Here is a 22,058-nt window from a genome sequence, read left to right as displayed (position 1 = left end):
GTTACAATTTCAGCCCATCTGTCAGTTCCTTCGGAGGGTCAGAGGCATGAGTCATTTAGCCTTTCAATACAGCCCTGAGTCAGACACCCCTCACAGCTCCCCCCCCCCCCCCAGAATCCACCCCACTGTGTAACCCCCACATTGAAGACTTGATTGGCTAACTCCAACGGAGTGGAAGTGATGCCAGTTTAACATTGTGGTCTTTCCATTTTCCCTGTCAACTGGCGTGTCGACAAACTGTTTGGGAAAGATCGGGTCCCGTCCTAACTGACTTTCCAGAGCATGCTGCGAAAGTGTTGCCTGGCAGCCACTGTAAGGGGAAGTCTCGGCACACGGGCCCGCATTTAAGGCAGCGGCATCTCGGTGGTGCAACGGGAGCTGTTCCGAAACGGACACGTTGGTTTCCCTCCAAACAATGGGCGCTGGGTGGGGCCGGCCAGACATAATAGCACATGGGATTATCAGGTGTGTGTTTGTGTGTCTGTTTCTGCCGGGGAGGGAAATACAAACTGGGTTAATGTTTATCGTCAGAGTAAGACAGGGAGAGGATGAGAGGGGAGGGGTGCACGTTTGAGGGCTGTGCTGCCTGCAGGCTACAGAAGGAGGCCATTGTATGCAGAGAGGAACGGAGATAGAGCATGTTATCCGAGAGCCACGAGTAGGACAGCGCGGAGAATAGGCCCCATTGTGCACCGGGCTTCCTCTGTCAGAGGGACAGTTAGGCTGGTACGGGCTGCCCGCATACATGCGTGGCCCGACCATGCACTGGATGACCCGGCGGTCTTGTCAGGCGTGAAGGAACGGTGCAGGGGAGTGATCGTGTTCAGAGGGATGGGATGAACAGGTAGAAGCGAGTAATTTAATCGGCAGGGGCAACTGTTTGATTAATTGGGTGCATTGATTGGAGGAGATTACTCTGTGTGTCCGCTGGTAGGTTTTGTGGGTGGATTAGCCCCTTTGCGTGGAAGCGTAACTGAAAAAGAAATCAGCATGCTGTCAAGATACACTGAGTTAGGTATGCATCAGTGGGAGTCCTCCAGTATTGACTATTTACATTCATACATTATCAAGCTGTCCACAGTAAACTTTATTTTAAATGACTACTTTAAACAGGATAAACACGCTTGCAGGTTGTGTAGCACTTGTCAGCCCAAATGAGACATTGACACCCTCCAGTTAAAGGCAGTAAATGTTTCATATGCATCTGCTATGATGAAAAGAATTGACGCGTTTGAAATGTTAAAAACCTTGTTTTTTGGTTTGTTTTGTTGTTGGATTCTGAAGAGATTTAGGTGCAATGCAATGGGCTTCTTTTCAGTCTAATGCTGCGTATCATTCTGAATTGCTGCTTACATGGTTAAAAGGGCTTTAATGAGCTTATATTAACAATGTGGTTCATTCTGAATTCTGTTGCTGCATCCCATGGAAGCCCATCTTGCTTGTTCTGGGCCTCAGGTATTTATTCTTTCATTCTTTTATTCACTTAAATGGAACGATGCTGTAAAAGCTGCACCCCCTTGCAATGTATTACAACAGAACGAAAACTGAATTATGAAAACATGAAATATGTACTGTCATGTCCATACAAGGATTAACGATAGTTTGAGAAGAATTACAGTTTGACATTTAGAGATTGGATGCTTAAATGGTTGTGTAGCCCTTTTTCATGACATTTTCTTTTGCTGATTTTTTTTATTTTATTAAGTCATGTTTTGTATTTTGGCTAGTTAGCTTCGTCCTGAGGATAAGCATAACACGTAAAGGAAATTAAGGTCCAGCAATTTATTTGCTAGTTCTTCCTGACCACATTTGGAGGCTCAGAGGCATTTGGAGGCACAGAGGCTCAGTGCAGTAATGTGGACCCTGACATGCAGGGTGCTGTTTTTTCATCATGATCAGGTGAAAAAAAATGAAAAAAATTTACCCCAAGTTTCTGGTCAGGTAAAAGGGGGAGGAACGTTGAGGAATGCCACAAGAAATTCTTGATCATGGTGACACTGCTGGTCAGCAGTGTGAGAGCCGAAACCGTTGGGTCTTATCTCTTCCTCAGCACAGTTTCAGGAGCCCTTCCTCTTAACCTCTTCTCTAAAAAAATTCATGCCCACGGTGTCTGATGGATTCACTTTCATCACTTTTTCTTTAAGGCAGCTCAAGGTCAGGTCTAGACTGAGGTCTGAGGTTAGTGTCCCTCTAAGGGGAAACCTTTTTCACATCTTAAAGACCATAAAATAACCACAGTGTATATAAAAAATACAGGCACACAATGGAGAGGGAAAACAGAAAAAGCGCAGTTAAAGGAGACAGTGTGGACATATACACTATAAGGACAAAAGTATTCGGACACCTGACCATTACATTGTAATGACATTGTATTCAAATACATATACTTTAATATGGAGTTGGTCCCCCTTTTGCAGCTATAACAGCTTCCACTCTTCTTGGAAGGCTTTCCACAAGATTTTGGAGTGTTTCTGTGGGAATTTGTGCCCATTCATTCTGTAGAGCATTTATGAGGTCAGGCACTGATGTTGGACGAGAAGGCCTGGCTCGCAATCTCCGTTCCAGTTCATCCCAAAGGTGCTCGATGGGGTTGAGGTCAGGGCTCTGTGCAGGCCAGTCAAGTTCTTTATAGTCCTTGCTTTGTGCACTGGGGCAGTCATGTTGGAATAGAAAAGGGCCTTCCCCAAACTTTTGCCACAAAGTTGGAAGCATAGCATTGTTCAAAATGTCTTGGTATGCTGAAGAATTAAGATTGCCCTTCACTGGAGATAAGGGGCCTAGCCCAAACCCTGAAAAACAGGTGTGGCCAAATACTTTTGTCCATATAGTGTATAATTCTTGGGCCTGCACTTTCAGAGTTTGTTCAGGAGTTGGATGGCCATTGGAGTAACGCCTGTAACCAGAAGTACCTCAGACCTGATCTGATAATAGTCAAAAGAATAGCATAAGAAGTGAGCAGTGTGGCTGGTAGCACACACCTTGCACATACCTTGGAAATGGCAGTATGCTTATTGAGCTTAGAGATGTCAGGTGTGGGGATGCAGGTAATTTTTGATGCTGCAACGAAGGTCTGTGAAGCATCTACAACTGTTGCTTGGACTACTTCTGAGCTGTGGAAGCATACTTGGTAGAAAGCTTCATTATCAGTCCGCAGCCCTAGGTATTTGAAAGATTCTGCCAGCTCTGCTGATTCTCTGTGTATAATAATCAAGCCATTGAAAGCAACTTTTGAATGGAAATCTGAAAGCATCTCTTTCGTTTTGCTGTGGTTGCACCACTCAACAAAATGTTGGATGGAAAAAGATGGGATTAGGAATGTCCCTGAGAAGGGTCAAAATTTATGCGTTTTCAGAGAACATTAAATAGGAAGTAACGGGGTCAGGACATCAGGAGGCGTTGGTATAAAGTACATACAGGAAATAACGGAGAGCACAGCCCTCGGGGGTTTCCGGTTTTTGTAGTAATAGGAGTGCAGAGAGTGCTGTCAGTTTTAACGTGCTGTGATGCATTGCTTTGAAAGCCATAACTTGCTTGCATAACTGTCTTAGAACTAGTGGGGCAATTAGGTTGCGTAGTGTCTACCATAACTATGGCGTTTGGATGGTATTGAAGGCAGAGCTGAATTCTACATGAAGAATTCTGGAATAATGGCTTGGCAATTCGTAACTTCTAAATACGGAACAGCAAATATTCTCATACCTGGTGAAGAAGTCAAGCTATGGCATCATGTGTAGCTTTGGTGTGCTGCTAAATGTAAGTGTTTGACAGTCACATTTCTGGAGTGTTTCATAACTGGTGTGTAATACTTACGTTTTAATGGTTTAGGTTTTTAGTGTCTCTTACCATCATAGATGATGTCCATAGTGTGAGGATAGGTACTGTGTTTATAGATTCTCAGAGCAGGGATGGGAGATGCTGCGAAGTAGCTCTTTATTCAACAGGGTAGAAATTTAGATGATGTGGTATGGCATCCAGCCTAGCGTCTTTGTTCTTCCTTGTATTTCCAGATCGATCACATTGATCAGAAAAAAATGTTTGTCATAACTTAAAAAATATATTTAGTAAAACATCTGTACCAGCAAAAGAGATCCAGGAAGATCTGTTTTAGAGAGGATTCAAAAGAGGTGGTGGTTTTCTGCTTGCTGTGAGACTGTTGATTTTACATATTGAAAAGCTTGGTTTGTGTTAATGTAAATGAATTCAAATTCGGTTTTCCCTTTACACTCAACGCTGACCTTTATAATTTTATTGTGGGTTTGCATCAGCAGATGTTAGAGTGTGCCTACAACTGGAGAAAAAAATGCAGTTTGCTTTTGTTTAAGTATGTCACGGATTTGAGGAGTAATCCACAGCTTGGAATTCAGATACGCTTTAACAACCTTTCTTTTTGGGATGGCACAATCCAAAAATAAAGTAGTAGTCTGTCGCAGCTGCGATCTGCACATTTACATCTTTCATGTCTGACAGCTGATTTTTCAGTCTATTCCCAGATACCAAGCCAAATCAAAATAGGAACTCACATGCATTCACAGGGGGGAAGTGGTAACAACTGAAAGGTCAGTTAAGACATTTAGTTGACATCTGCAAAAAACGTCAGCTCTTGGTAAGTGTCCTCTGGTATTTCCTCCTTCAGCATTACAGCTTTTTGGAAAAGCATTATGTCCGTCAATTGGTTGATCATATGGTTCGTCTGAAGTGATGCCAGTACAAGCCTCCGGTTCTGTAACTCGATGTACCTACTGAAAGTTTGAACGCCATGTTACGCTTTGTGAAATTAGTGTTAGCCAGGAAGACTGCATACTTTGTGTCACACTCAGGTTTAGAGAAACATCTTCCAGTTGCTGTTGAAGTTCTGCTGTTGTGGACTTTTTGTGATGGAACTCTCAGTGGCAGGGACACTTAACTGTCCATTTAAAACAAATGGAACAACATTTCTTGTTGCTGTAGAGAATCTTTGGTTTAATTGTTGGCAAGTTCAAATCAGGGGCATGGTTGCTCGGGGTTCACTGTGACCATGGTATGAAGCTCCATTTACACAAAGGAAGCACTCTCTTGCATGGGGACTGTCTGTGTTCAGTTCACTTTTTGTATGTGCAGATTTAGATGGCAAGCAACCCAGAAATGCATCTGACAGACTTAAAGTGGCTTTAAGTTGTTTTTCTCGGGGCACAGCTTTTTTTGGTTTCACTTTCAAAATCTCACAGAAAAATTTCATTTTAAGCACCCAAAGCGAGACTGTTTGGTGGGTGCTGTCGCTGCTGTATCACACAGAAGCATGGTTATGGTTACTGTAGACATGCAGCAGGAGGAAGTGGCGGTGAAAACAGTTCTTTTTCTGTGGTGTGAGGCAGTGGTGGTGCAGGCAAGCAAGATTACATTTCATCACATTTTACGTTTACCTGAGCCTGCAGGCGGCTTACGTTACACGTTATCCATTCGTACAGCAGGATAATTGCTGAAGCGATTCAGGTTAAGTGCATTGCTTAAAGGTGCGATAGCAGTGCCCCACCTGGGGTTTAGGCGCTCTGCTTCCCGGTCCATTTCCTTTGCCAGTGTGTCACGCTGCCGTCCCGGATCAGCCGCGATTACTGTCAGCCCTGATCAGGCAGGGATGCTGCTGTACTTTTGAGCCTACTGCCCTGCCTGATCACAGGGTGCTTTCCCTGCTGCGGCTCTGTCCCCTCCAGCATGTGAAGGAGAACGTTCATCTTTCCCCCCCAAAGCTGTTGGTTTGCTGAATGGTCAATTTGTTAAATGTTTAAGAATTGGTGGGTTTCCATTTCCAGCTTTGTCAGTAACTAAGCTCATTGATCCATTTCATCCTGCATAGGTTAATTGCTTGAGTGTTCATTTTAATTGTCAATATGTGTAATTTGCTTGTGGAAAACAGCCATTGGTTAATGAGCCACACCTGCTTAATTAAAGGCATATTAAATACAGGTGTGTGGCTGAAGAGCAGGAGGGTCCCTTTAGTTGCCTCACTGTGTGCTCAGGCTGGTTTTGTTCGTTGATTTTTTAAAATACATTATTTTTTTGTGAACATTTGCTCTTTCTGCTCATTTTTGTGAGAAGTGTCAGCCACCTTCTCCACACAGCAAGTAACTCCTTGCCTTAATAGTTTTTTAGAGGTTGGCCGTCCTAATGAGTGTACATTGAATTACATGTTTGTGAGGAATAGAGGTTATTACAGTGCGAAGCCATGCTAGTGAACATGAACAGTTAGCTAACCTATGGTATACTACTGCCGTGCTTTTATTTAAAGGGTCAGAATGTTCTGTCAGCATTAGTAGTGAGCAATTCATTCCTGGCTACTAATCAAGAATTTATTTTGTCCTCATTTTTACAAAATCTTTTTTTTTTTTTTTGCCAGTAGGTAAACTGCAGAAAAGATGAAACCCTGACACAATAACAGCAAAAATTTTGTTCAGTAATTGAATTAATTTCAAAATCATTGTTGGATAATGGATTAATTTATACTACGTTCTTATTGTCTATACCAAAATACTGGTAATGATCAGTGTGAAAATAATATGACCCAGGTTACTTCTAGTCAAGTCAGGCCAGCAGCAAGACATTCCATTCTGTCACTTCGACATTCTGATCCTGCTCACCCTGCACTTCTGACCAATGACAAGACGGAGCACATAACATTACAAAAAAAGCCCGTTTCAAAATGACTAAACCTAAGACGCTCAGTAAGGTTATTTAGTCTCTCGTGCTTCAAATTTGCGGCAAAGTTGCAATGGCTGGAAAAACTCAAAAGCCTTTATGCCACCCTGCCACGCAAGCGTGCCAGAGGGTTCAGCGAAGAATGTGGTGAAGGAGCCGCTCCCCTGTTTGCAGGCCTGTCTTCGCAGGCCTCAGTCCGGGGGAGGGTTATACAACTGGCTTACAGCCTGATTTATAGCACAAGACACATTTCATCAGCCTCTGGAATAATTTTGCGTATCATCCTGTCTGTGCCCAGTTCCTGGTACATCCCGCGCAAGCGATTAAGCGCGGTCACGTGACTGAGTGAATCTAGGCTACAGAGGTCATGGATGGATTATGAATGTTTGGCACTGTAACATTTTGGTGATAATTTTTGTGTGGAGAAGAAGCAGTTAAATATTCCTGTTTGACTTCTAATGGTCAGTCATGTTTATCTTTTTGACTGTTCAGAAGTCTACAAGGGCAGTTGTGTTATTTACATCTGATACAAGCACTGTGGAGAAAGATGCCTTGAATACAATTGGAAAGGCACACACACACACACAACAATCCAGTGTACTCATGCACGTCTACATGCTGTCTTGCACACCAATGTACTTATGCACACTTAAGGCAGTCTTGACTCTTCTGTCCAACACAACTGTGTCACTGTTTAACTGGGGTTTTCCCTCTCTGAGTGGCGCAGGCTGTGGGTAGGGAACCCCTGTGATTTTCCCTAGCTTGGTTTAAATGAAAGGCAGGTTCCCACTTCTGTGAATTCTGTAACGGAAAGCCATAAAGAAAACATGCAAATCAATGAATGGCTAACACACTGTGACAGCCTTTCCACTCTACTGACTTAGCTCAACCCTGTTGGTTCCTCTGCCTCCGCCTTCCGTAAAATGAATTTCTTAACACTTGAATGCAAAGCAACACGCTACACACTCAAGGTAGTTTGTCTAATGCATGGGCTCACATATAGCTGTTCCATTTTTATTTATTTGGGAAAGGCGCTGTCTTTGACACTAACTACACTTTTCATTTTCACTTTGTTTACTGTGTGTGTGTGTGTGTGTGTGTGTGTGTGTGTGTGTGTGTGTGAAAGACCTGCCTCGCTGTTCGCCAGCAGTTTTCCTTTGCCTTGTGGAGGAAGCCCTGTTGTAAATCCTGTTTTCTGCTGAATCTGGTGTGGTAATCAGGAGGTGGTCAGCAGCCTCAATGTGAACAGCAGGGGCTCCTGGGAGTGACTGCCCACTGCTGAACAAGCTCAGGGTGCACAATGCGATGAGAGACGGGGGAGGGGGAAGGAAACCAACCCAGAGGAGTTCAGTGTGTGTCACATGCATTATGTCAAAATTTATATCAGCATATTTTTTTAAAAAAGTAATGTCACAGACACACAGAACATTTGTGTTCATCTAGCATATGTGTCAGTAAAGCACAGGCTAATGTATCTCCAACTCGTGCTGTTAGGAGACTTGAAATATAAACACCTTTGTTACAATCCTTAAATGGTTTTCTCCTGTCTGTGTTAAATTAGTAAGTAATTGAGGGAACTTCAATGTTTAAATGTACTGTGTGGGCTGAGATGTAATTGCTGCGGTATAATAGCCTTATGGAAGACCTGCTGCTATATTTGAGTATTGTATTGGCTTCATGACATTACATAGTTGCTTATGAGGCCACTTACAGTGCATACCTTACGTATCATCATTTTACACAGCTGGATATTCATTGAAGCAATTCAGTTTAAGTACTCAGCCAAAGGGACAATATCAGTGCACACCTGTTAACTGCACCTGAAACTTTTGGGTTGCAAAGTTCAACTCCTTTATCACTCTGCCATGCTGTTGCCCTTCATGCTTCTGATAGAGGAAAGTATACGTGCTTAAAAACATTACGTCTGAGGTAATATTAGGACAGCTGACACATTTTAAAACTTACTATGAGAGGACACTAATTTTTGTTTTCATCTGTGATTAAAAAAAAAAAAACAGGAAACAGAAATCTTGGTTATGCGCTGCATATGTCACAAAGGCGGGTACGAGACTGATGAAGCAGATTTACAGATCTCACCTAAAGGTTCAACAACAATTGCCTCAAGTGAATATTCGTCTGAATAGATGGATAACGTGAAAAATGTTAACTGTGTAAGTTGTTCTGCATAAGAGCATCTGCTAAGCAATTATAATGTAATGACTTTTGGAATGTGAGGTGTAAACTAGTGTCTGTGGTGTCACTTGTGCATATAACTAATTAATCACCATTTAAAAGGTTAATGTGCTTACCTTATGAAGAGACTGCTCGTACCTATTTAAGCTAATGAAGCTACCTGGACACATGGCCCTATTTGAAGTCAAACATGAAGACCATTGAAAGCCATTTCTGGAGAGCCCAGAGCAGCTTAATTGGGCTATATGAGTAACTGTAACTTACTGGAGATCCTACCAAATAAAAAAAGATTAAAGTTCTGTTTTGATACAAATAAATGATAGCATGGGACTAATTCCTAAGGTAAAGAAATGTTAGCAGGCATACTGTAGAAACTGTCTCTGTTGCATCTCCCTGATTTTGATCTTAATGCCCTGGTTCCCGAGGCTGCCAACAGTCACCGTGGGACAGAGTGTGCTGCCGAAGGTCCCTGTGGATATATGTCTCTGACCTGGGAAGGATCGTGTTAGCGTGAGACTCATACAGTGTGCGTGAAGGGTATCAGGCTCACACAGGGAGGGATCCCTACCCCAGCTCTGACTGCAGCTGTATTTACCAGTCAGTTTCCAGGAGCCAGTGACCTGCCCTCCCTCAATAACAAACCATAAGTACTCCCACCTGCAATGGATCTTTGAACTCTTGTAGGAGTTCTTTACATTTAGCCATTTATCTTCATGAAACATTTACAGCCATGAGGAATTTTTAAATACAGTGTGCACGTTACAGTTACAAACTTGATATTACACATTGGCATTTTCAAGGAGGGGAGCTGCGAGCGGAGTGGTTTACATTTGTTTTTGTTTTTTGTTTTTCAGTATTTCAGTATTTTGTTTTCCTTTTCACATTTTGCACTGCTGTTTCAAAGTGCTTTGGATTGCAAGGGATCATTCTGGCATCCGATCTGGATCCTGATATCACTACCTGGAATCTGTGATAAGAGCTTGATTAGTCAGCTGTGCTGTGCCAGGCACCTGCATTTTCTTGGAAGTGAGCTCATCTCCTCTTGCATCAAATCCTGCTTTTCATCTTCATCACAAGCTTTTCATCTTCATCCCGAGTGAAAGCTTGCCAGCGCCATCCACGCTCAAAGGGTTGAGTTAGTTTAATCTGCACTCGAACACCGAATTTGGAATATGTACTTCATTGTTGCGGTTCTTTGGCAATTATATGTTTTTGTCTCGGATTCATCTTGCAAGGCTAAGAACACATTTCCCCTTGTGAATTTGAGACGTGTGATCAAACTGCTCACTCCTAGCTATCAGTACGGCTATGGATGACTCAGTGGATCAGTGGATGCAGGCACTGCCCTTTCGATTGCATTTTCATGCCACGGTGCCCAGAGGTACCCCAGGCAATGCTGGCAGCAGCCAATTAGACTGGTCTGCGCGTTCTCTCTGTCTCCGTCATAGCTGATCAGGGAGAAGTGCAGTTGACTGCGTGATGTTAGAAGCAAAGCTGCAGACCGGGCCGAGTGAAATACCTGACTGCGGCTCCTCCAGCCCTGTCCCAGGCCCAATGGGACACTCGGGTCTCTGACTGCAGGCTGTACGTGCCGGTCACAGAGTGAGTTGTGGCTCTCAGCTCCCCCCCACACCCCCCACCCCCACCACTGTGATGTTGTTTTGTCTCGGAAATAATGACAGGCAAAGGGTGTGGGCTATAATAAGAAACTGTCAGGAATGCGGCAGTGTTTACCGTTTGCGTTGTGATCGCTGTGATGTTTCGTAGAATTGCGGTTGCGTGGAATTTGTGGTCGTGAGTGTGCAGAAGTTGACTAAAGGCATCACAAGGTACGTTAACCCCTTACTGGGATGGGTCAGTTCTTGGCTACATTCCAGTCAGTGTCTGAGAAATGGTAGCAGTGTCTTTGCAGAGAAAACTTTATTTACAGACCACAAATTGAGCAATGACAAAGCTATTTATTGAGCACTGACAAAGGGAGAAGGGTGGTGCTGGTGCTTGGGGTGTGGCCTCAGCAACCTTACAGTTAAATGACACCACCACTCCCTTTGGTCCCCCCAGACATGCAACCATTGTTGAATGATTAATGCGATTGGTGCATTTTTCTGGGGCTCATCCTGCACGTAGCTACCATGCTTGTTGCATTATTTAGAACTACTTAGCACTAGCGCCCCTGAAGATCTGACATGTGAGAATCAAACCAGGCTGTGGCACTCTCCCGTGGGGGGAAAGGAAGGGCTGCGTGTAAAAAAATTGTGCATCTGTCGTGGCTGATAGGTTCAAAGAAATTGGCAACAAAAAAGCAAGATAGCTTCTTTTTTGTTGGTGTGTTGGAAGTCGCTCTGCATAAGAGTGGCTGCCAAATGAATGTAATTTAATGGTTTTGACAATTCCAGTTGCACATGAGTGACTGTTCATCCCGACAACCAGAAAACGTCTGACTAATGGAAATCCATGTCGGAACTTGCCCGCCCGGCCACGCCCAGTGCGATGTAGCCAGCGTGGATGTGGCTGAGTCCTTGATGTTGCAGAGTCGCACGCGGTGAGACAGAGGAACAAAAGGACAGCGCGCACCAAGGACAGGGTTCATTTGCTGAGCAGACAAAAATGGAAGCTCTGGGCGCTATAGAGTGGTGTCTGATCTGCAGTTACTTACACATTCTGCATGGTCAGTGATATTGGAGAAGCCGAGAAGGGCACAGAGAGCAGTTGTACCAGCGCTGGTGGTCTGGACAAAGGGATTGTTCCAGCAAGAGGGTGGAGAGTCCGCCACACAGAACAGCAGCAGTGTTGTCTGGTGCTGACAATTGGTTTAAAGTTAATATGCTGCTGCATTTCAGTTTTTTTTGCCTGCATTCCCGTGGCAACCAACAGTGCTGTTTTTGTCGACTACAAACGCACTCTTCAGCCACAACAGCACCTCGGATTGGGTGCCACGGGGAGAGTCATTTAACATTAATTTGGTCTAAAAAAGAACATTAAGTGCTGGTTATGAAAAGGAGTCAGCCATTCCCCAGCGTGAACAGCACTAATTTTCCTAAGGTGTGGTTATCCTACCAAGAGATTTCTGCAGTTGAAATTTTTGTATATCGCTGGGAAGTGTCAAAGTGTTTGGTTTGCTAATATAAAACCAGGCGTCTCACAGTGCAGTTCATTTGGTATTATTTCCTACAGAGAAGAAAGAAAAAAACAAGTTAACAGCAAGAAAAAAAACCAAGAACTTTTCACTCATTATCTTGTATTATAAGAAAATGAGAGATACGACTTGTGCAAACACCACGTGACCAGATAAAATGAAAAGTGCCTAATGTAGAGGCAGCCAGGCAGCCCTGAACTTCAATTTAATGAGACTGCCTTTATTGGCCTCAGATTTCCCTGCGGTCCTGTCTGGATCACGGCCTTGTGTCATAAAGGTAATCTGTAAGCGGCACAATATTTAACCTGACCAGCAGTGATGAACTCTGTAATTTGAAGTACCCCTTTTCGTAACTGGGTGGTTGTTTGACAGTTGTATTTGTTTTATCGCCGTTTGTGACACTGCCCTTCCTTATTGATAACACCAGCACTGGTGCTGCCAGTAGAGTGGGAATGGTGGGTCAGTATACTCCCACTCGTGGTAGAGAAGGCTGACCTTCTCAGTTGCATAAAAATAACAGTACGGTGGTCATGTGTGAGGTGGAAAATGCAAAGCTCCAAGCCTCCAGTCAGTACTCATTATCCCTCCAGCTACTAACCTTTTCGTTGACGGTCCACCTTCACTATATAGCAAATGGCACGCCCTTTCCTTCCCACTACCCATTTTTTTTTTTATCAGATGCCCTTCTCCAGTGTGATTTGCATAGCTCAGATATCCTCCATTTTAGACAGTTGGACAGTGATTAAAGCAATTCAGGATAAGCACCTTGCTCAAGTGTGCAACAGCCGTGGCCAACCCGGCAACTGACCTGGCAAACTTTGAATTGCAAGCCTGGCTCTTCACCACCACAAAAATGCCTCTGCCTGCTTCCATAAGCCCCACCTGACCAATCCTGTGAATAACACTCTCTTTAATTTATGCAGCACTTTTGTGCAGAGCTTTGCATGGTGTTTAGCAATGTGGAGCTTGAACTCGGTTTTCATGCTGGAGGTAAGAGAGAAAGAGAGAGATAGAGAGAGAGAGAGAGCAGCTGGGGCTGCACAGGACTCTACAGAGTCAATTCCCACCCCACATGTTTACAGTTGTAGCCAAGCCAAAAGCAGCATTAGGGATGTTGATAAAAACGGAAGAGGTAGATAAACGTTCAGTACTAGGCAGGAATGTGAATGGAGTGCTTATGAGGTCCCTGTAGTGTCTTTTCTTTACCTCTTCCATCCACTCGTTTCTTTTTCTCTCCTTCCCTGTCATCTTTTCTTTCCCCTCTCTGTCCCTCCTAGTCCTCAGCTGGCTTCTTCTCTCTTTCCGTTCTGTTCGTGTTCAATACTGAAAGGAAAACCAGGGGCCATCGCTGTTACAGCTACTTGAGATTCATGCAGTGTATTGTATAGTAATACTGCCAAATTGTTTTGTTCCTTCCTCAAGTTTTTTGAAATTTTTTAAGGAGGACTGTGGAAGATGCTGAAAGTCAAGATGGACGCAGTCTGTGTGGGAATACAGTTGAGCCTGATCTGTGTGTCTGCGCTGGTAGTACAACGGTTAATTCTCTCTGTCTGGGTCTTCTAATCAGGACTGATTTCACAGTGCTTAATTTCTCTGACACTGAATTGAGCCCCGCAGTGCGCTTGTCTCATGCTGATCAGTTGTGCTCGGCGATGAAAAACGGAAGCCATTAGAAATATAGCCCAGTAATTGTTGGCGGACCGAACGGGCATCTCTCCATTTGCCATTCCTAATGCATCGCACCTCTCACTCTGTCTCTCTGTCTATCAGTTCCTCTCACTCTGTCTCTCTCGCTCTCTCTCTCTCTCTTTCTCTCTGTCTCTACTTTCTCTGCTTTCCTGTGACAGCTCATTCAGCAGCATGGATCAGGGAGGGCCCCCCTTGAACGCTGAGCTTGTCCTTATCACTTTGCTCCATGAGTCTGCAAAGCTTATTTCACCCCCTGTCTCTCCCTTCATTATATCCTATAAATGTCTGGAAGTGTGACTGGCATCCCCTCTTCTTCCCCCATGCCCTTCCAGGATGAAGATGCGACGGCACAGGGTGTTCTTGCTTTGCACTGTGGGCCTGTGCGTCATCTCCTTCCTGCACTACTACAAGGCCCTGCACTACGTGTCCCTACTGCGGGAGCTCTCCGCCCCCTACCCCAACATCCAGTCCTTTATTATGGTCACTGGCTTCTTCTGGAAGGACAGGGCGACTCCCCTCTCTGGCACCGCCCCAGGGGAGGGCCCGCCCCCTGCCCTGCGGCCCTCCGACACCGGGTCCCGGGACCCCGAGATCTTGGAGAGCCAGAGGACGTTGGAGCTTCGTCGGGGGGAGGAACTGGGAGGCCCCCAGTTATGGGAGAGACCAGAAGACCTGGAGCAGAGAGAAGTAGATGCCATTGAGGTAATGATTTTTACTTGTCTTGGGCTTCATTAATTCATGAACTGATTGTCAAGTCACCATCAAAGGTGGTTTATGTTAGGATATAAGAACTTATTTAATGATGTGAAGCCGACATTCAGCCCAGTAAGGCTCATCATTGTGCCTGTAGCCTAGATTAAATGTAGTCCAGAGAGTATGGTAGCCTAGGGTTTCTGCTGCCACCACAAATCCTTGCAAACTGTTCTATGCACTTACTACTCTCAAAGTGAAACCAACATGCACAGAGTTACATCTTAAATGTCCTGTATGCCTTTTTGTGTTTCTGCACAGGAAATGAGACTGAAGGAGCACGATCAGAACCTTATTGTGCATCCCTGGTATCCCAGTTATCCAGCTCACATCAGGCCTGATCCGCCATTTCAAAAGGAGGTGGTGGTGAAGAAGAGCCCTCCGACTGCCTCCGTCTCGGATCTTGCAGTGTTACTTGGGGACCTCCATGTACGTACCTTCCAGCTTCAGGATGACTCCACTCCCTATTTTGTGCGCACCAAAGCCGGGGCCCTGTGCTTCCGGCAGGGGACAGAAATGGCTGCCCCCAGGGACGATCCAGGAAGAGGTGGGGTGACAGCACCGAGCCAGCGCAGGATTTTGGAGCTCCAAGAGGCAGCAAACCCGCCTGCTTCAAAACCCAAGAGAGGAAAGCGTTTGGTGAAGTGCGTGTGTCGCCCGGGTTGGCACGGACCATACTGTGGGGTGCCGACTATGGTACATCACTCCAACCTGCCTACTAAGGAGAGGCTGACTCCCAGGGAGGTGCCCCGCAGGGTCATCAATGCCATCAATGTCAACCACGAGTTCGACCTCCTCCATGTCCGCTTCCACGAGCTGGCTCAGGCGGTTGACCTCTTCCTGGTGTGCGAGTCCAACTTCACGGCGTATGGCGAGGGCCGCCCACTGCGCTTCCTCAACCTCCTCCTCAACGGGACCTACGACTACGTTCGGCACAAGATCCTCTACGTCTTCCTGGACCACTTTCCTGAGGGCGGCCGGCAGGACGGCTGGATCGCCGACGACTACCTGCGCACCTTCCTGACCCGCAACGGGATGTCCCGGGTGCGGGGGGCCCGGCCCGACGACGTCTTCATCATCAACGACGCAGACGAGATCCCCGCCCAGGAGGGCGTCCTCTTCCTCAAGCTCTTCGACGGCTGGACCGAGCCCTTCGCCATCCACATGCGCAAGTCCCTCTACGGGTTCTTCTGGAAGCAGCTGGGCTCCCTGGAGGTGGTGTCGGGTTGCACCGTGGGCATGCTGTCAGCCGTCTACGACAACGACGGCATCCGGCTAAGGCGCAGGGAGTACTACACTATGCCGGGCTTCCGGAGATACGAGAACGACACGGGCCACATCCTGGTGCAGTGGGCCGTTGGCAGCCCCTTCCACTTCGCCGGCTGGCACTGCTCCTGGTGCTTCACCCCGGAGGGCATCTACTTCAAGCTCATCTCGGCCCAGAACGGAGACTTCCCCCGCTGGGGGGACTACGAGGACAAGCGTGACCTCAACTACATCCGGGAACTGATCCGAACGGGAGGCTGGTTCGACGGGTCAGTGCAGGAGTACCCCCCCTCGGACCCCAAAGAGCACATGTATGCCCCCAAATACATGTTCGACAACTACAAGCAGTACCGCTACTTGCTGGAGAACCCGTACTCTAAGCAGGGGAGCCCGACGGAAGGGTAACTGCTAGTGGGCTGGAGGCAACAGGCTTTACTAGTAGGTGGCTTGGCAAAAGGATGGGATTCGGCAACATGTTACTGGGGAGAACTGACCACCAACCGCTCATTCTTCCCTCTCATCCTCAGTTTAACCCCATCGTGTCCACCCATCGCCTCATTCCCCTTTATTGACAGGAGAGGGGTAGGCTGCAGAAGACTGGGCAGGGAGCAGACAGCGCACGCGTGGAACCCTGCGAAGAATCAACTTTTTTTTGTTTTGTTTCTGTCCTCGCTGTTTCCTTTGTTTCCCCTGAAGCGACTCACACACCGTGGCCAGTCCTCTTGTTTGATTTTTCTTTTTCCTTGTAGTGTGCTTTCTTCTCCAGACCCTCCCTCGTATCAGTTGAAAGTGAGGTCTACACGCTTTCATCTCTCATAAACAAAACAAAACAAAACAAACAAAAAAAAAGTTTCAGCATCTCTGGGTGATGCTGACCCACAGTTCCCCCCCCAGTGACAGTTTGCTCAGAACAGGACTGCATATGTTTTCATTTTCATAACTATGTGTAACTGAGCAAACTCCTATGTGGCAGGTCACTTCGTGTAAAAAAAAAAGAGCCTTCTGTTCAGCTCTGTTTTCTTTCAGAATTTGCTGATATGTAAACCCTAATGGAGTCTGCAGAAGGGTGCTGCGTCATCCCCGCTGAAACAATAATCAATCGATCATGCAGCGGGGCCGCTGCGTGTCCAACAAGCTGGCGTCTGCTGCTGTAAGGTTTCAGACAGGTCAGGCCTGTATGCTTGTGATGAGCGTTTTTTAAGAATGTTTTCATAAATCTCTGCGGGGAGGGTGGGGGGGGGGACTAAAAGCAGGAACCACCAGCCCAGCGCACACAAACGTCCTGCTGTATCTGCAGCAGTGTTAAACAGCCTGTGTTTCCATGACAACTTTGCTGGGGGGGGGGGAGAAAGGAAGTGGGAGGAACCGTTTCAGCGAGTGAGTTCATGTTAGGTCAAACGGGCCTTTGGAGGGAATGGAGGAAGCACAAGGGCCTCAGAGACGGCGTGGACCTCGGCAGAGGCTGAGAATCAGCCAGAAACGCTGTAGGAAAGTGGGAGGAAACAAAGAGCAACAAAATGTCAAATGGAGAAATCGCAAAAACAAGTCTTCAGGACTCTGCCTAATTGCCATTCAAGGTGGAATCTTAGTTTGCACAACGACTCCTCCCCCCTTGTCTTTACTGGAGCCTCAGATGTTTCCTTTTTAGTTGCCAAAAATATAGACAGGTCTTTCAAAAAAAAAAAAAAAAAAACGAGCAACCTCTTCCCAGTCGGCAGACAGTCGTGCTTGATCACGTTCATGCTTGATCACTTCTGTGCATGAAAGGATGTAGCAGCCAGCCTGGCTTCTCCTGGGGCAAAGCTGTAATGTTTAATGGCTTGCCCAGCCCTTTGATTGTACAGTGTCTCTGTCCCATTGCAACAATATCAAGCACCACTTACATGCCTATAGAAGTCTGAGCATGCCTGTTTATTTTGGTAGAGGTGTCTGTCCTCTGGTGTACCTTGACACGAGCTGTAAAGAAGTTCTGTAACAGCGGGTTTGCACTAGTAATCTTACAATCTTCACTTTGTCAATGATTAGCAGCCCAGCAGAGATATTAGATTTCCAAGTAACCTGACTCAATGAACCACTCCCTCTCCCCTTGGAACAAAAAGAAAATTCCCCATGAAAGTCTGGATGGATTTTCAAAAACAACAGAAGTTACTGGAGAACAAAGATTAAATGTAGCGGCATTTTTTTCACATCTGTTAGCGTTTGTGCCATGGCTCTGTTCCTGTGGTGTTAAAGCAGAGCTTTGATACTCCTGCTGCCATAACAAGCCATAGGTCTCGACAGCTGCAGTCGAAAATTCTGGTGGATTCACATCTCTCTTGTTTATGGTAAGTGGGCTGGGCTCTGTTCCTGAACCGATGGAATTGTTTTTGTGTTTGGACTCTGAAAATCTGCCACTCAAATGGCACATGGATGTGAGGCGGCGAAAGCTGGTATTGACCGGAGTAAATGTAAGTCAGCTGAGGTCAGCTAAATTTAAAAGAATCAAGGCGAGGAGTTGACCTCAACTTCAGTAGATACTGTTCTGGCCAAGTTTAAGATGAATGCTTGCCTTACAAAAAAGCAAACAACACAGATAAATGAGTAATGTTTATAAACTACATTTATAAGGCAGCAGAGTCTTTATGTAAATGATCACAGGACCATATGAACACATGACACCAAGCATGACAGGCCAGTGTAAAGCTTTTAACCAGTTCTCCCAACATGATGTGGTCAAAGAACTGCCATTAACTTATTCAATCATTGACTTCAATCAAGTGGCTGTACTTGCTTTCCCAAATAACATGGTTACACGGCATACCATGTACTGAATGTGATTGCACTGTTGAAATGTCATATGTTGCCATTCTTGAAAATTGTGCTATTTCAAGAACAATTAATACAAACAATCTCGCTGTTAAATCAACAAGGGTACATTTCCATACATAAAAAAAATCCACGCCTACCGAATTCATCTTCTTGTCTGCCGCTGGGAACACGGTTTTTGCTAACGAGGTAGTTTCGGGGGTAGTTATTTGTGCCACTTACTGCATTTTCATCTTTTTTTGTATCCTTTTTTTGCGTGATGCAGCACTGAGGAACTTCTTGTTTTTTTAAATTAAGTTATAGCTGGACTACAGACTGCATATACAGGACAAAATGCCTTCAAGCACTTGGCTGTAAGCCCAAGTCACTGGGCTCTGCGATTGAAGTTTTTCTGAGAAAAATTGGGCTGTGGCGGAAATGAATAAGGCCAGGACCTCTGCGGAGACCCGTACGGCTTTATGCTTTCGCGCTCGCCCGTTCTTTGTTGTTTACAACTCTGGCTGTGCTTTTTTTTTTGTGTTCGTGTGATGTCGTTGTTTATGTGAACATTCTAATTTATTGTTTCTGTTCCTGAACTTAAAAAAGGGAAAGAAAAATATCAAACAGAATCTGAACCTGTGGAGAAGAATACAGACCCGGTGCAGGAGGAGGGCAGTGTCCGTTCGCTCAAACCCTGTGCTGCGGTGTTTTGGGCGCGTTTAGTATGGATCAATCAGGGCACACATGTTCTGTTTTCCCGCTACCTGGCTTCCATGTTCCTCTTCAAAGAGCATCTTGGGCCATTCTGTTAAAAGTGAGTTGCAGTTTACCTGACAGCCATTTATATGTATCTTATAATTTAAAATGTATACGTAATTGGAGCTTTTTAAACTTGCCAGAAAAGTCATTGTAAAAGTATTTGAAAATGTATGTTCTGGAGATAAAGTATGCAATTGGACATAGCAAGTGCTAATCAAGTTGACAGCACACTTGTCCAACCACATTTTCATTATCTGACAGAACATTTGTCTGTATGGCGCTTTTTTTAAGCAGTATCTATGTAATATGTCAATTTGCTGTACCCCAAACAGGACTGTACTCACTGAAGCAGGTTGAATTTTTAAGGGGCCAGTGTGTCCTATCAGCTCTGGTCCCAGGGGTCCACTGTATGTGCTGGCTTTCCCTCCGTTCTTTTAATTAGGATTGATTGTTCTGTTGATTGGATAAGATACACAGCACACACAGTAGGTCCCCAGGACCAGAGCTGAGAAACTGTGGTTTAAGCGGCCTGACTTCCTGAATCTTTTTCAGCATCAAATAAGCATTTTACAGGGCCGTCAGCAGGAGGTGCTGTTCATGCTCCAGGGGACAGATGGACGCTCCCTGAGCATCTGGCTGTGGATATGTCTGACCTGGCCTTGCCAGAAAGGCGGCCTGTTCTCGCCCAGCTCTGTAACCCTACCCTCCAGCCTGACCTGTGTGTGTGTGTGCTTGCCTGAGAACACGGTAATTAAATACTAACCCATTGAATAGGGGTCCTTTGATGATTGGCCAGGGCCATATGGGGGAGGGTCAGTTCGAGCCAAAAAAAAAAAAAAAAACCTGACACAAACACTGAATCTGTGAAAGAAGTTGTTGAGAGCTCCTACTTTACAATTGACTGTATGTGAAAATGGAGACATGGAGTTACAACCTACACCGCTCACTGTATGTTTATGGAGGTAAAATACCACATGCTAACCTTTTTGTTTTGTTTTAAATAATTGCTTTAATGTGAATCAGGGTAAGTCCGGTTATTCATCAAACGTAGGCAGTTAGTTTAAAAGGTGGTTGGATAGACTGTTGACACTACTTAAGACTTTCGTTCTGATTGTTATTCGTTTTGATGTTTTTTTTTTCCTCCTGGCAGATTCTGTTATCTGATTGGAGCTGGGCAGTGCTTCCTATCAGTCTCTGCGTCATTGTATCACAGACCACTATCATGCCCTTACAGCTCAAGGGGGCGGAGCATTCCAGGAAGCGATGCTCTGTTTCACCAATCACGCACAGTCTGCTTTCTCTGAATTCCACTGATTCATTTTTGAAGTGTTTGTGGTCGTTTCACTTGAACTCGGCCATCCCACAGAGAACATGAGGAAAACAATGTTGTTGACACAATGATATTTTAAAAAAAAGTCTGACTTGGGATTGTGGGAAAGACGGGGACCATTGTCGCAAAATTCCACAATCTTTATTTGCTGTTCCAAACAGAAAACTTGGTTGCATAGGCAGTGAGACCACCATAGTGATTTTCTATGCAGCAGTCAACAACTAGCTAGGCTGGAAACAAAATCAGAACTGGGGAAAACAACACTGGGAGATTTGGTCATATTTCTTTCTCTGGTATCAGAAAGGTGCAAGGCTTTTACTAGCATTTCTGTCTCTTGTTAATAACACAGGTGTCACAGCTTTTTGTTACAGATGATTAAGTTGCATGCTAAATCGCAGCTAGCTGTCTGTGAAGTATTAGTTGCTTCTTATTGTAATGGAAAATCATTCAGTCAAGGAGGTTATGTGGCTAGATTGGTCTACGGCAGGCAGTTCTCAACATATTTAAGGGGAGCAGGGTTTTCTGGCTTTCATTTGACCTAAGATCCTTTGAACCTCAGCATAACCATGATTCTGATATTTGGTCCATGACATGTCTATACAGCCCACACCAGTGCTGTGTCATCTGACATTGGCCACTAGGGGCAGGCTGTCCTTCTCTGAAATCCTAATACTAACAGGAAGAGACAGAGGGTATGAAGATAAGGTTTGAGCTCCTGAGGACAGAGGCAGTCAGCCTCTCTGAGGTGACTGCAGGACATTGGCCATTGCTTTATCAGCTGTAAATGCGGTAATGGCGGCCATAAAATTTCCCTGTGTCTGAGCCATGTGCTGCCTTTGCTGGCAGCGGCAGTTTGTATAGGCACCTCTCGCTGACATGAACCTTCCTAGTTCAGTGCGGCTCATCCGCAGAGACCTTCAGTGGTGTCCAACCAGCGGTCAGTTAAGTCCAAGGGTGGAAAGAGGCTGAGGAATTCCCTGATGGCCTCTGTATCTGGACATACGACAACCCCCAGTCCAAACGTGCGAGTGCTCTCGGCACCGGCATTCATTTACACAGACTATTTGTATCTCCCAGATTCGGGGTCTGCAATGGCTGGAAACATTACCGGAGCAGTGAGTCCACCCGTGGGTAGGCCTTGGTAGGAAGAAATGTAAAAATGTAACTATTTAACACAGCCCTTTATCGGGCAGAGGGGGCTGTGTGTGGGGAAGGAAGGGGTGGCTTAGGCAGATTAATTTTTTTTTTCTGTCCTCGCCCCCGCTGGAGATCCAGTACAGTGTGAAGGGCCGTTCAGAGCGTGACAGACACTCACAGCCACAGCGATGCCCCTTGGTGCACGGCGTAACCACATCACATGCTACAGGCGTCATGCCCGGTCAAACCGACAGTATGGAATTTCCGACAGGTTTCCTCCAGTTTTTTTTTGTTTTTCCGTTTCTCGGGCGAGGAGGGATGAATGAGTGGACCGGCCTGGCTACA

At 45.5% G+C, this 22,058-nt stretch overlaps 1 protein-coding gene across 2 annotated transcripts in view; it reads left to right on the top strand.

The window, feature by feature from the left end:
• Nucleotides 1-18,031, top strand: part of LOC118776746 (beta-1,4-mannosyl-glycoprotein 4-beta-N-acetylglucosaminyltransferase-like) — a 28,820-nt gene extending 10,789 nt beyond the window's left edge. The window contains exons 1-3 of one of the 2 annotated variants that reach the window (XM_036527280.1): nucleotides 3,685-3,753; nucleotides 14,020-14,389; nucleotides 14,699-18,031. In XM_036527280.1, the coding sequence (XP_036383173.1) occupies nucleotides 3,752-3,753; nucleotides 14,020-14,389; nucleotides 14,699-16,108 (1,782 nt within the window). In that variant the 5' untranslated portion in view covers nucleotides 3,685-3,751 and the 3' untranslated portion in view covers nucleotides 16,109-18,031. Of the gene's footprint in view, nucleotides 1-3,684; nucleotides 3,754-14,019; nucleotides 14,390-14,698 lie in introns of those variants that run through there. The other variant, XM_036527289.1, reaches the window with a different exon arrangement.
• The last annotated feature ends 4,027 nt before the right edge of the window (nucleotides 18,032-22,058 follow it).

The sequence above is a fragment of the Megalops cyprinoides genome, chromosome 1 (genome assembly GCF_013368585.1).
Source record: "Megalops cyprinoides isolate fMegCyp1 chromosome 1, fMegCyp1.pri, whole genome shotgun sequence".
In the NCBI taxonomy this organism is placed as follows: Eukaryota; Metazoa; Chordata; class Actinopteri; order Elopiformes; family Megalopidae; genus Megalops; species Megalops cyprinoides.
The sequence above is the reverse complement of the archived record's forward strand: the minus strand, read 5'-3'. Positions and strand labels throughout refer to the sequence as shown.